The sequence below is a fragment of the Engystomops pustulosus genome, chromosome 1 (genome assembly GCF_040894005.1).
Source record: "Engystomops pustulosus chromosome 1, aEngPut4.maternal, whole genome shotgun sequence".
In the NCBI taxonomy this organism is placed as follows: Eukaryota; Metazoa; Chordata; class Amphibia; order Anura; family Leptodactylidae; genus Engystomops; species Engystomops pustulosus.
In genome coordinates this window covers 32,476,733-32,490,298 of record NC_092411.1, presented here as the reverse complement: position 1 = coordinate 32,490,298, position 13,566 = coordinate 32,476,733, and the positions used below count along the sequence as shown (strand labels likewise).

Sequence of the window (13,566 nt, the reverse complement as noted above, 5' to 3'; positions counted from 1 at the left end):
ATGTCAGTTATACCAATGATATCTAACCTGGTTACTTATTACCTAAGTGAAGTATTACCCTAGTGGACTTGATGCTCCACTAGGGGATTCTGGGAAATATGCAAATTGGTTTTCCTAGATGGCACAAAGAAAACCACACCTCTTTTTCTCTTGTAAGACGGCCCCCTTACCATTAAGCATGAATTTCATGAAGCCTAATGACATGATGTGGGATTACAGCCAAACCAGTATATCTATTCCAAAAGGAATAGATTCCCAACTCTAGACTGTTTCAACATGGTTGGGTCTCTCCACTACAGTATCGGAAACTCTCTGTAAAGAGAACTCTTAAAAGCCTTCACTATATTTCTCATATTTTTAGTTACTTTTTAGACGATTGGCATCTTTTTTTGAACTCTTCTTCTGCTGTTGCTCCTCTGTTTTTTTTTTTTTCTCTCGGAAAGTTTTATAACTGGGTATTACTTATACCTTGGCTACTGATTGGACAGTAGACACCTCTTTTACACCCAGTTGTCAATGTATCCGCAGAGTTTTAAGAAAAAAAAAAATTCTTGCAGAATTAAAGTACTTTTCTTTAAAGGGATATTTCAACAAATAAAAATGATTGTTTGTTCAAGCAACTCTCAGTGGTGTAAAAAATTACAAAAATTCCAAATCCCCCACTGGACTCCATTTCCTGCTTAAATCATAGAATCCCGAAATGGGAACATGTGACTACTACATCCAAAAGCTGACCATAATAAGGAACAGCTACAACAGTCACATGTTCCTGAATCGGGACATTGGGGGTCATTTACTAAGGGCCGGATTCGCGTTTTCCCGACGTGTTACCCGAATATTTCCAATTTGCGCCGATTTTCCCTGTGTTGCCCCGGAATTTTGGCGCACGCGATCGGATTGTGGCGCATTGGCGCCGGCATGCACCCGACGGAAATCGGGGGGCGTGGCCGAACGAAACCCCGACGTATTCGGAAAAACCGCTGCATTTAAAACAATAAGTGTGGCTTGGGACGCCCTTACCTTCACTCAGCCAGCCTCGGTGTATTCAAGTGCGTTCAGATGCTTTTCAGCACAGCAGCGTCACCTGGTGGACAGCGGAGGAACTACCTTGATGAATCCCGGCCGGACCCGAATCCACCGCAGAGAACGCGCCGCTGGATCGCGAACGGACCGGGTAAGTAAATCTGCCCCACTGTCTCTGCAGCAGAAAATCGATGGTTATTTGGTGGGTATGACTTTTTATGTTTGCACACCATAATGACCTGGATTAAAAGTAATGACATTGAGATATATTAGTCATTATTTGCTGGACAACCTTTGGCGCACAAAGATATTTTTGTAAAACAATCTTAAAAAACTATAATACACATAGTGGGGCATCCTGTCATGTAAGATTATAATATTGTGTTCCCCTAGAACGATTAAAGTAATAAGTATTGGTCCCCTGTCACAGTTAGCCTGATACGCCAAGCTAGATGTTATTAAATTAGAGTCGTATTACACCAGATATCACCAAGAGGCAATGAGGTCACCGTCACGACTATACTTGTTTTGTCTATCTCTTCATCTTTTAGCCTTATCCGATTTCCCTCGACTGTAATGAAAAGATTTAGTACGGAAAGGTCAAATTGTAATTTTCGCTACTTATGAAAATTGCTGTTTATAAACTAAGAAAAAAAACTGAAATACCCATGTTTTTATCAGCACAATGAAAATACATGACTTACATAAGTAAAGCTCAGTGCCTTTTTACAGACCATCAGGAGGAGGAAAATATTGCCTGGGAGAAAGGAAGCGCTACCGATCTTGTAACACTGATGTAAGTAAACTCAACGCCTCCTCTCTTTTCTCTCTGGCCTGTCTGGTGTAGTGACTGTATATAATGATTTAATAATTGTAAATATATATATATATATATATATATATATATATATATATATATATATATATATATATATATATATATATATATGGTAGATGCTTAAAGATATGTGGAAAGACGGTTTCTTAGGTGATTTTAAAAGGGTTGTCTCTACTTCAAAAGTTATCCCCAATCCACAGAATTCCTAATCTGTGATGGACCCCCACCAATCATGAGTACTGGACTCCCAGCAATTAGGAGAATGAGGATCCTACTCTTACTAATGGGTGGAGCCCCAGGCCGAGCACATGCTCTTCCACTACAGTCAGTTCTATAGAATTGGCTGGGGATAGCCAAGCAAACTTCCGTTTTTTTTTTTGTTTTTTAAATCTGTCCGCCCATTCAAAAGATATGGCCCATTATAAAAATTTCTGCATACTATCTAAGAGACGTGGAACCTTTCATTTTAATGTAGGACACAGAGACCCACCCAAAAGGTCAGCGCCACAGGGGCTAATTCACATACAAAGTTCATGGCCACTCATATACAAAGCCAGATCATAGGAAGGGGGAGGACACGTAATTTAGCATGTTGCGCTTAGTTATCGTCCTCCATCGTTAAGAAGAATTTGGCCAACGGAAATAAAGGTGTCTCTGAACATGTTAAGTCCTTATTGATGCTTTAATCCACTGTAGCGATAAGACAGCAAGTTGGCCATTTCTTAGTAAGTAATCCTGATCTCAGGTGAAGTAGTCTATATTTAGTGAAGTCAATAGGTTGCAATGCTCAAATGAATGTAGAGGTCTCATGACTTTCTACGCTAGACATTGCAGCTCAGCCACATTATTAGACCAATAGGACTGAGCACATTTCACACATCGATACCGGTCCGCATAGGAGTCTACGACACCCGATGGCGGTACAGTGAGCACAACGTGTGGCACGGTATCTACTGCCCACGGGAAAAAGATAGATCATGCTCTATCTCTATCCGTGTTTACTGGAGCTAGCGCCGTGTCTCACTATGGAGAGGGGAGGGGTGAGCAGTGCATTCCCTCCCCCCTCCCTCCCCCCCGTGATGTACAACTCTTGATAGATCTCCCCCATACTATCTTTTATTTTTTATCTTGATGTACCATAAGGTTTGAGTCACTCTGATACATTTGGTGCATAACCAGACCAAGGTCTAAGATTTCATCATTGTAATATTGGACACGATACGTGTGTATTACTTGTGTTTTTTAACCTTAACCTATACCATGTCATTACTTTTTTTTTTTTGTTCTACGAGTCTAAGCAGACTTTGGCAAAGTCTTTGCTGGAAATAAGACAGACAAGCCCTGGCACAGAGACCATGGAGCAGAGACCAGTGTTTGACTTATTTATCATTACCCTTTATCATATTTAGTTTAGTGGCTTTTTATGATTACGCCACCCAAAATATCTGGGCCCGTTGAGAAATATTTTGCACTGCAATCTGCAATCTTTTAGTGGTCAGATACTCAATCTGTATGATAGGGCGGAGGATATGAACAGGGTATAATTTTTGAGTAAAACCTTGAAATGCTTTTTTCGTGAATGTTGTTATGCACTACAGAATATTTAGGTTGCACAATGTGATTCAGTGCTCCTGGCCACAATTTGGTTACATGCCTGCAGATACTGATACAACAGTGATTGGATTAGATGTAATCTACCATCAAAATCCATCTTGATAAACCAGGGACATTGCTCATAGATCCGGGCACCTGGACTGTGGTAATCTTCTTATATTTGTTATCCATGGCCTCCTCCCCTCAAAAATCAAATTATGCTAATGAGCCTGAGGTGCTCCTGTAGGTGTTAACAGAACCCCTCCATGCTTTAGCTTCACAGGCTGTTTGCAGGAGCACTTCCCCCATCCCACTGTCCTCCCACTTCCCATCAGCACGAGGGAGGGGGAAGTACTGAGGGCAGAGCGGGAGGGTGTGAGCATTTGTGAAACTGCGGAATTGAAGGGTTTTGGAAACATGGCCATGAGTTTGACACCTGAAAAACCCCAACAGTATCAGCCAGAATCAATACAAGGAGATAAGGATTAATCCCCTTGTTTAAAAAATGTTAAGGAGGGATGACATAATGCAGTGTTCAACCATGTCTATTCAACTATGTCCCATATGACCGTAGCCGCTTGCTAAATGTAATGCAATCTAGAAAAAGATCTGTAAATGTGCAACACAAAATAAATGCAGTGTAAGTGTGAAATATATATATATATATATATATATATATATATATATATATATATATATAATTTAAAGGAAATCTACCACCAGGATTTAGCATTGTAAACCAAGCACATTTACACATACTCTGACAGGATCTGCTTTTCTTCTAGCTTCTTATGTCCTTGCATTTAAAAAAAAAAGTATTAAAGATTATGCAAATGAACCTGAGGGACTTTGGGCTCCATAGCTGTTAATTGAGGCCAGAGCCCCTCAGGCTCATTTGCATAACTTTTAATGCCTCTGTTTCATAAAAGGAGGGGCATAAGAAGCTAAAAGAAGAGCGGATCCTGTCACATCTGCATGCAAGTGCGCTTGGTCGAGAATACTTCATCCTGGAGTTTTTTTCCTTTAAGTGAGTGAACACATCCAAATTATTCCTCGTCCACTTTCCTAGATGAGAATAGGGCACTTATTTTTTACCTGGTTTTATGGGACACATCATAATGAAGTCACTTTATGTCATTAAAAACGAAAGGATACAACAAGGTTTTCGTATTGAACCGTGCAGGGGCTGTGACAGACCTGACTGCTGGGATTTCGGAGCCCCACTCTTAATGTATGCTAGAATTAACTGTACAAGAACCCGATGTCCTGTGCATGACTAATGTGTTGCTTAAACCTGCTGTTTCTCTCCGACCGTTTATGCTCAGTGTCAGCATCCATCATCCCTTTAATAATTTTAAGACGTAATGCTTTGCTGATTCTGCTCTTTGTAAGAAAGATCTCCTACCTCTCCAGGGTAAACTAATTCCTTTCTGTTCTCCGACTACCCTTCATACATGAAAATTACTTTCCTCCTCCAGGCCAATCTTCTCTTGTACAAAACAATGTTTATTAATTTAGAAAACTCCTAATGCGGACTGTAAAAAGGCAGGAAATGAAAAATGTTCCCAGCAGCTGTTACGGCTCGGCTCCCCCCATTTACCATATCTTGCACCTCTTTATATGTAGTCTGCTTGTATCTGCTCTTCTGTTTCAGCATAGTCCATATACTCTGCATTGACCATGCGCACACGACACTAATTCTCAAGCTACCCATCCAAATGAAGTAAAGTTGGCCTGAAATGGCTGATTTTCACTGTTTTGGCCAAACATCATTTAAAGTTACACCAAATAAATTCCCATGATGGACAAAAACTAGTCAGGCAAAATATATGGAGATATGGAAGCTGTTTGTGGCTGATCATTTGGCAGTTTGGGTAAAGATACTTTGTTCTTTTAATTTTTTAGAACTAGAGTCAATCCCCTACTTAAAGAAAATCTACCAGCAGGATCCAGGTCTCTAAACCAAAGACACTTACCGTATTTTTCGGACTATAAGGCGCACAAAAGACAACACCTGCCTTGAACTGTGCACTGGTCTGCCACCTGCAGGTCATTCATCCTTATAATCAGGTGCGCCTTATAATCCAGTGTGCCTTATATATGAACCTAGACGCTTTAGCAGGCATTTATTGATGGTGCGCCTTATAATCCGGTGCACCTTATAGTCCGAAAAATACGGTACCTGCTGATGCGTGCTCTCTCAGTCTGGATTCACTCTTTTTATACTTTGTTCTGCCCTGTTTTTGCAGAAAAATTACGTACAATGCAAATAAACCTGAGGGTCTCTGGGGGGCGTCACCAAAGCCCCACTTGCCTAAGTATGAATTTGAATAGGCACTTCACTTTATAGGCTTACTGAGTGCCTTCCCTCTTCCCGCCGCTCATGCTTGATATACAAACGTGCATGCTTGATTCTATTCAAGGCCATCTATCCGTCTCTGCTGGGTGCAGTCAGTTGCAATTGCTGATTGAACGGATGACCATACATGCATCGGGAATTGTCCAGAACTGGGTGACTTCAGCTTCTCTCTGGCTGGGGAGGTAGGAGGCAGTTAGTCAGAAAAGTGAAGTAAATATTTAATAGCTGATTGAGCCCGGAGGTGCTCTGGTGACAGCCTCCCCAGAGCCCTCAGGCTCTTTTGCATAATTTTATAAGTAATTTTTCTGCAAAAACAGGACATAACAATATTAAAGAAGAGCAGATCCAGAGCAAGGAGCCACACACCAGAAGGTAAGTGTCTTCCGTTTAGATACCTGGATCCTGCTGCTAGATTACCTTTAAGGAAACCTAACTTACACTCAACTGCTAGTTACTGAATGCTGGTAATTTACTGTACTTTAGCCTCCAGGATGCAATGATCAGTTGAAGGAGCTATCAATTAAGTTTTTTTGTTCATTTTCGACTTGCATACATATTCAACTTAAGAACAAATCTACAGAACCTATATTGTACTTAACCCGTAGGCTGCCTTTATGCTCCTGATCTGCCTGTTTAGTTTTGGACAGTTTGGAGTATGGCTCCAAACCATTCCAGTGACATGGCGTTCCTCTGGTTTGTCACATTTGAGCTGATGGGTTTTTTATGTAGACAATTGGCTTTACCATTTTCAAGGCTCACCAATACAGAGCCTCAACGCATCTATTTTTCTATCATGTTAATAAAAGAAATAGACACTAATACCTTAAAGGGGAATTCCGGGAATATAAACGTCTGATACAAAAACCCATGATGCCATAAATAAATGAATGTAACAAAGCTCAATGTCATTAGTCACAAAATGGAGCTTAAATAGTTAGATTTTATGATTCACTTAATTTTATGGCCTCTCTAAAGTAGGTGGAGTTATCACCAAGATGGCCGCCACTGGAAACTACAAGTGCCAAGATCCTTTAGTTCTCCGTAACTCCTCTTGTACTCTCATCCCAGTGATGATCTAACAGGTTTTCTTGCTCTGTTACCATGGGCAGGAGCCTCTGTCCTGTGTCTTCTCCACGCGGAGGAAATTAACGGACTGATTACAGGGCCAGTAGCATTTTAATTCTTCATTACAGTGTATGTCAGCAGCATTTTTCTGCTAAGGGGAGCAACATTTTAAATAACAACTAATTACATATCAGCTTATATTTTAATGACCCATTTGTATATGAATTATGCTGATTCCTGGAATACCCCTTTAAGGTCTGCTCATCACTTATCAATGGAAACTGATTTTTTATTTTTTTAAAAACCTAATTACCTACATACGGTAATTCCTTTTTTGGGGGGAGTAAATCTAATGATCAACAAACGACAGATAAAAAAACATTTAAAATAAATGGGAATTTTTTTTAAACCTTAAAAAAAATAACAATAAGCAAATTTATATATTTCATCCACAAATTTTCCAACTCTATTCTCTAAAATTTGCCAAATAAAGGTCTGAAAAACTCTCAATCAATTTGGCAAGTACATCTAGAAGACAGGTGATTGTTGAGCTCCTTAACCGGTCTGGCATTTGTATGTGTTCATGCCGATGTCTTGACTACATGGATGCGTTGGTTTTGTTCGTGTTTCCACCAGTGGTGATGAATAACCTTTCGTCACCTCTTTTCTATATATAAATGTTATTTTCACTGGCTTTATTCATTCTCTCATTTTAAAGGGGGGTATAACACTGGAAAATGAAGACTGCTTTTGGAATGTATTACGGCGGATGAGGTCTATTTCCTTAGTGAAGTAGCGCCGGTTTATTACTGACACTGTATGTTGTCATGATTGGGTCATTCCAAGTCGTACCCAAGTGGAATCATGACATCTTGTTGTTGTCCATTGCCCTGTATTTTTCCTCTACCGCTAAGTCACACATACCAAGGCAGCATCATACTGCTCAGGGAACACAATGTTTTTACTAGTCGTGTGGTGTAATTCACAAATATTCAGACTTCACTTGGCATTTAAGTAGGATTCGCATAGTTCTAAAATGTGCAATGGCTTCAGCTTCCAAATCCTACAGCCTTGACATGCTGTGGTAGGAAGCAGAATAAAAATAAGCTGTAATTACCAAGACTTTTGAGAAGGTATTGTATTTGTTATACGGTGCACTAGTAATACAGATACAATAAGCTATCATTACAGCTTAGCCACCAGCAAGCAAAGAATGGACATTTCTGTACTTGTGCCTTCATAAATAGTCTTTGACTTACAAACAGATGTTATAGTTTAATGTGTTAGAACATTTCAGCACTTTCCATACAGTATATCACTTTCTATGGGGGGGGCACAGGTTTCTCTAATAATAAAAAACCTTATCCATTTGCTATTGTAGGACATTTGAATTACATACAGTAGCTTATGGACCCTGCATGCAACCTTCACCTAAGCCAAACCATCATTTTATTGCAATAACCCAAGAGTTAATGGGGGGGGGGGCTTGGGTATCCAAGTAGGACCTACAATCAATGTGTACAGAATAGTGAATAGATCAATAAATAATTTGAAGCTATTAGTGGACCAACCCTGTAAATGTAATATCAACAGTTTATTCCACGACCCCCAACGATTGGCAGAACAAGAGACCAGAGGCTTTCTATGATTGGAGTGAATTTTGTGAGATAGTCCCTTTAAAGGAAACCTATTTCAAATGGTAGGTGTAAGCTGTAAACACCGAGCACCAGCTCAGGGTGAGCTGGTGCCGGTGCTTAGTTTCGTTAGTGTTAAAACCGCGGTATCGCGGTTTTAACACTTTTTAAACTTTATAGCAGAAACTGCTTCGGCGCTGCGTGCGCACGATCGTGTGCGCGCCTACATATGAAATGCCGCAGGCGTTGCGCGCGCATGGTCGCGCGCAGCGCCGAAGCAGCTTCTGCTATAAAGTTTAAAAAGTGTTAAAACCGCGATACCACGGTTCTAACACTAACGAAACTAAGCACCGGCACCAGCTCACCCTGAGCTGGTGCTCGGTGTTTACAGCTTACACCGACCATTTGAAATGGTAGGTTTCCTTTAAGGTAGCCGTACACTTTAGATGCATGTCAGCTAATGATTATCCCAGTTTCTCTGGAACTGATAATATTAGATAGAGGCAGGATCTTCAGAACAAGAGACTATAGACCCTCTGATAATGGAGCGCAGAATGGAGTTAATTTCTTGGGATAACCCCTATGAGGTAGAGTTCACATTGAACTGATGTCAGCTCATCACATTGATCATTTAATGGGAATAGGGGTCCCCTGACTTTCTCACAACTGCTAATATATATGGAAAGTTAGGATTGTATATGTTTAAATTCAACAAATGATCCTTCTGCTCTCAGGAGAGGTCAGCCACCACCGGAGTTGCCCAGAAGCAGCTTCTTTATCCAAAAAAGTTACATTTTCAATCATGTTTGTGGGGGAAAATGTCGGTTTGGTCAGCAGCTATTAAAAGTGTTGCCACCTTTAGTGACTGTCTCCAAATTATCTTCAAATAGGTTATGTTCTTCCAAACTTTGTGACCCATTATTTTGTCGGGAAGCTTGCTCTCCTATAGGATCCTTTGCTTCTCTAATCGGTCAATCCTACCTTCTCCATGTATGTAACTGAGACTTTTGGTTGATGACTATCTGAAAATGATGATAACCTTTTGCTGTAGGCATGATATGTAGAAAGTCTATGTGGCATCTAGTGTCTTTCATGAATTAAATATTTATTGCACAATTTGCACAAACTACGCCTGTAAGGACCTTGCCTTTTGACTTGGCTTCAGTTGGCACTAAATTCATTTTGTAGGCAGCCATTTGTTTTTTCAATCAATGACCATTCATAATTGTCACATGCCGCTACCTACATCCTAGAAGGCTATATGAAACTTTAATGTCGATCATCCAAGTAATGTTCTGGTTCCACCAAATTTGTCCAGTTTGAGCATATTTGAACTGGAGTGGGGGTAGGCAAACTAAATACATGCAAGGACTTTTGTGTTTAGGTTCATCAAATCACTACCTTAAAATATACCCTGACTTGTCAAATCTGCGCCAGAAGGATACACTTTGAACAAATGTGGCCATGATAGAAACAAATGGGACTGTTACAGTACATGTTTTTATACTTATTTTCCATTATTGAGATGTGGTGTGAAAGAGATGTCATGTGCCTGCAGACAGTAGGGTGCAGTCACCTGCTAGGTTTCGAAGCACACGCCACCACATACCAGTTCGATGGAGAGGACACCTATTGGGTTTTCGTGAAAATGAGCATAAGGATATGGTTACGGTGTCATTCAAACAGTTATTGTCAGCTGTATCATGTTGGATTTCCAAAAAAATTAATCTACAAGAATTGCCCAAAGTATTTAGGCCACCTACAGAGCACTCCTGTTCTCCAAATCGGTGGTGGTCAAACAACTTTCGCTTCTATTAGAGCCTATTTGGGTATCACTATTATATCCGATGGCAAGAAAAGTACAGCGTGCAACAAATTAAGGGAAACCACATTAAAATCCAGAACCCAATAGTAATTGTGTATGGATTAGACAACTTTATGAACCAGAATGAACACAATGTCAATATGAACACAGTCAGATGTGGACCAAGCATTACTTGTGTCCATCATTGGGCTGTATGGTTGGACCATTCAGTAGAGTAGACAAGGCAGTCTCTTTTTGCATTGATTATCCATCGTACCACATAAGGCTTTATTATTTCATTGACAGCAGTAGATATTTATGTGAAATCCATATACGTTCCTCTTGATTTCAGATTTTCATTGTATAGAGGTTTAGGGCACATGGTGAACATTTACTCTTTCTTTTCTCCTGCATTCCTCATAAATTTATTTATACTGGTGCTTGATGGACTTCATTATGTAGCGCAGATATTCGATAATTCCCCTAGCAGGAGGCTAATGGTACATCTCAGCACAGATTCTGAAACAGCTGGTGCTGCAGAACTTTAACTTCTTCTCCAGAGCTCTGTTTATGTTGGAGATTCTTCATCTGTTTTTTATGTGTGTTTATAAGGAGATACCTGATGGATTAATTGCTAAGGGATCCTTGACATACATCGGAGATTAAAGTTGTTGAGGAACTGGTGTAACACTTAAGACTGTTTATACGACCTCTATTAATTTCTGCCTCTCCAGCATTACACAAGATGCAAATGAGTCTGCATGCCAACTGTACGTAACCTTTACTACTGTATAGTTGTACAGTGTAACATGCCCAACCTATGGATTGTTCATGAGGATCTGATTGATGGGAGTGCAATAAACAGAACAGATCCTGAGAATGTGGGTCCTGGTGATGTCATCAGCTTGAACACACTACCACTCAGTTCAGCAGAATATGCCAGAGAATGCTGAACACTCTATTTAGAGTCTCCACGGCAGTCCTAAGAGATGAATGGATTGGCTGCTACATTTACATAGGTATTACTGACTCTCATTCATGTACTTGGTGGTGGTCCATGGATAGGTGATGGGCACAAGTTTTTCAAATTTGTAAAACCGTGGTCTACGTCTAGTTAAAAAGTCTACTCTAAAGGCATGTGCCACCTGTAGGAGTATTTGGGGTCTCGTAGTCTTATTGACTGCTTTCCACAACCCGACACGCAACCTTTACCATTTATATCTATAGAAGTTACAATAAGAGCCAAGCCACCACTTCATTGACGCCAATGTTCCCAGACCCTCCCTGACTGTGCTACAGACAACCTCCAAACCTATCGTCAGGAGCTCCTAACCATGAAATATTCAATCCGTATTCTGATTTTGACAACAGACAGGATACAGGTCCCCAATACACAGCAGGAATATGTTCCACTACTAATGTGGTCTACCTGATTGTGTCCAGAAAATCTCCTGTGGTGGGCTTTATGTTGGAAAAAAGGACAAAAACTCAAAGCTCGGATGAGGTCTCATCGCTACACACAATAAAAAAAGTAAAAAAAATACCTGTGGCCAATTATTTTTATAGTCCTGGCAATAATAATGCCATTTTAGGTGACAAAATTAGAGATGGATTTGGGAATATAAGTTTATTACCCTCTTCAACGCAAGACTCAGTTTATCAAATCTACTCCTGTGATAGTGTGATTATCAGATACACTGGGGCCATTTACTTGGAAACAATAAAACGTTCACACTGTCTAAGTAATCTAATTAACCCCTAAATCACCGCCATCGCGACTCTTTGCGGAAGTCATTAAGGGTGCTTCTTCTCGTGCCGCACCAGAAGAAGGTTTCGGGACCTTGAGCTCTGCTGCTTCTAGACCTGGGCTGTGTTGTCACATATTATTCTGATGAGCTACCATATATGTTTATTACAATAGATTTTATTGCTGTTTGGTTATAACATTGCTGAAACTTACATTCAGTTTTTTCATGTTTTCCTTAGCCTTGTCCATCAGGGTCCCGCGACTTCAGAGAAAAGCAATGTGCCGACTTTGATAATATGCCTTTCCGAGGGAAATATTACAACTGGAAACCCTACACTGGAGGTAAGGTCTGATATAGAAAGAGGTCTTCTCAATGGATTGTTCTATGGTTGGAATAGATGGAGCCGAAGTCAGGAGAGAGATCGGAAAACAGGAGAATGGCGTCTGGAAGGGGTTTTTCAGTAATCTGGAAAGTTCCTTTGCCGGCTAAGACAGGAGTAATATTAAAAAATAAATAAAAAAAGAAAGTATACTTACTCTGCTCCAGCTCCCGATTCCCACGTTGTTCTAGTACTTTCGGTTTTCAACAATGGGTCATGCCTCCTTGAACGCCAAAGAAATTCACCTACCATGGTCAACAGAAGTGATGTCCACCAGTCATTGGCTGAAGCGGGCCCTGTAACCTCCCACTAAACTTTGGGCCAGGCATAGATCTGAAAATCAGAAGTACCAGAGTAACCAAGGAGGCTACGCATGTTTTCTTTATTTTTTTTCTACCCCATTACATGGTCCACCAGCAGCTTTCTAGATTCCTGGAAAATCAGCATCGTCCTTCTCCATTTCAGATGATGGTATTCAAGGGCTTGAATGCAGAAAATGCCATTACCAACACCCCTTATTTTCACGCGGTTAATGACCACTACATATTAGAAGTTGTTCATTTTCAGCATCTGTTTGGCCATATAGGGTAATGAACAAGGGTTTGTCATTGCGAATGAACTCTTAATCAGATGTGTCTAAAAATTAATACATTGACGTTAAAAAGATTCCGTATGTTATTACTATAGTTATTCCGATGCAGTCATATAGTCAGACCTGGCTCGTCAATACGCATGCAATGCTAACCAGATCTGTTATTTGGCCTGGAGAAAACCTTCCTAGATGTACGCGAGGTGAATATATTCTTATGTTTCATACATAAGTAAGGGCAGGATTGTAAACCACATGTCTGCCATACAAGCAGACGATAATGATTTAAGATTCCACCCGTAATCCTTTCTTTTGCTATTACACAGACACGGCGCTGTCTGCTTGAGGAGAAGAAGAACTGTAAACTGAACTGCTCTGAATTGTGTAACATTTTACTTTGCAGCATCCCAGATCCTTTCTATAAAGGAAAATTAGGTCATGCTTTTAATGTGCTTTTCCATTCACTTAATCATTTGAAGGACGCACATTAAAGGGCACCAAGAAGCACACATCGTGCTAACTTCTGTTATATAG

The 13,566-nt window shown here is 40.3% G+C and overlaps 1 protein-coding gene across 2 annotated transcripts in view; it reads left to right on the top strand.

The window, feature by feature from the left end:
- Positions 1-13,566, top strand: part of ADAMTS6 (ADAM metallopeptidase with thrombospondin type 1 motif 6) — a 182,143-nt gene that overhangs the window by 126,667 nt on the left and 41,910 nt on the right. For both annotated transcript variants that reach the window (XM_072137189.1, XM_072137179.1), the window contains 2 exons: positions 1,756-1,819; positions 12,303-12,405. In XM_072137189.1, the coding sequence (XP_071993290.1) occupies positions 1,756-1,819; positions 12,303-12,405 (167 nt within the window). The remainder of the gene's footprint in view (positions 1-1,755; positions 1,820-12,302; positions 12,406-13,566) is intronic.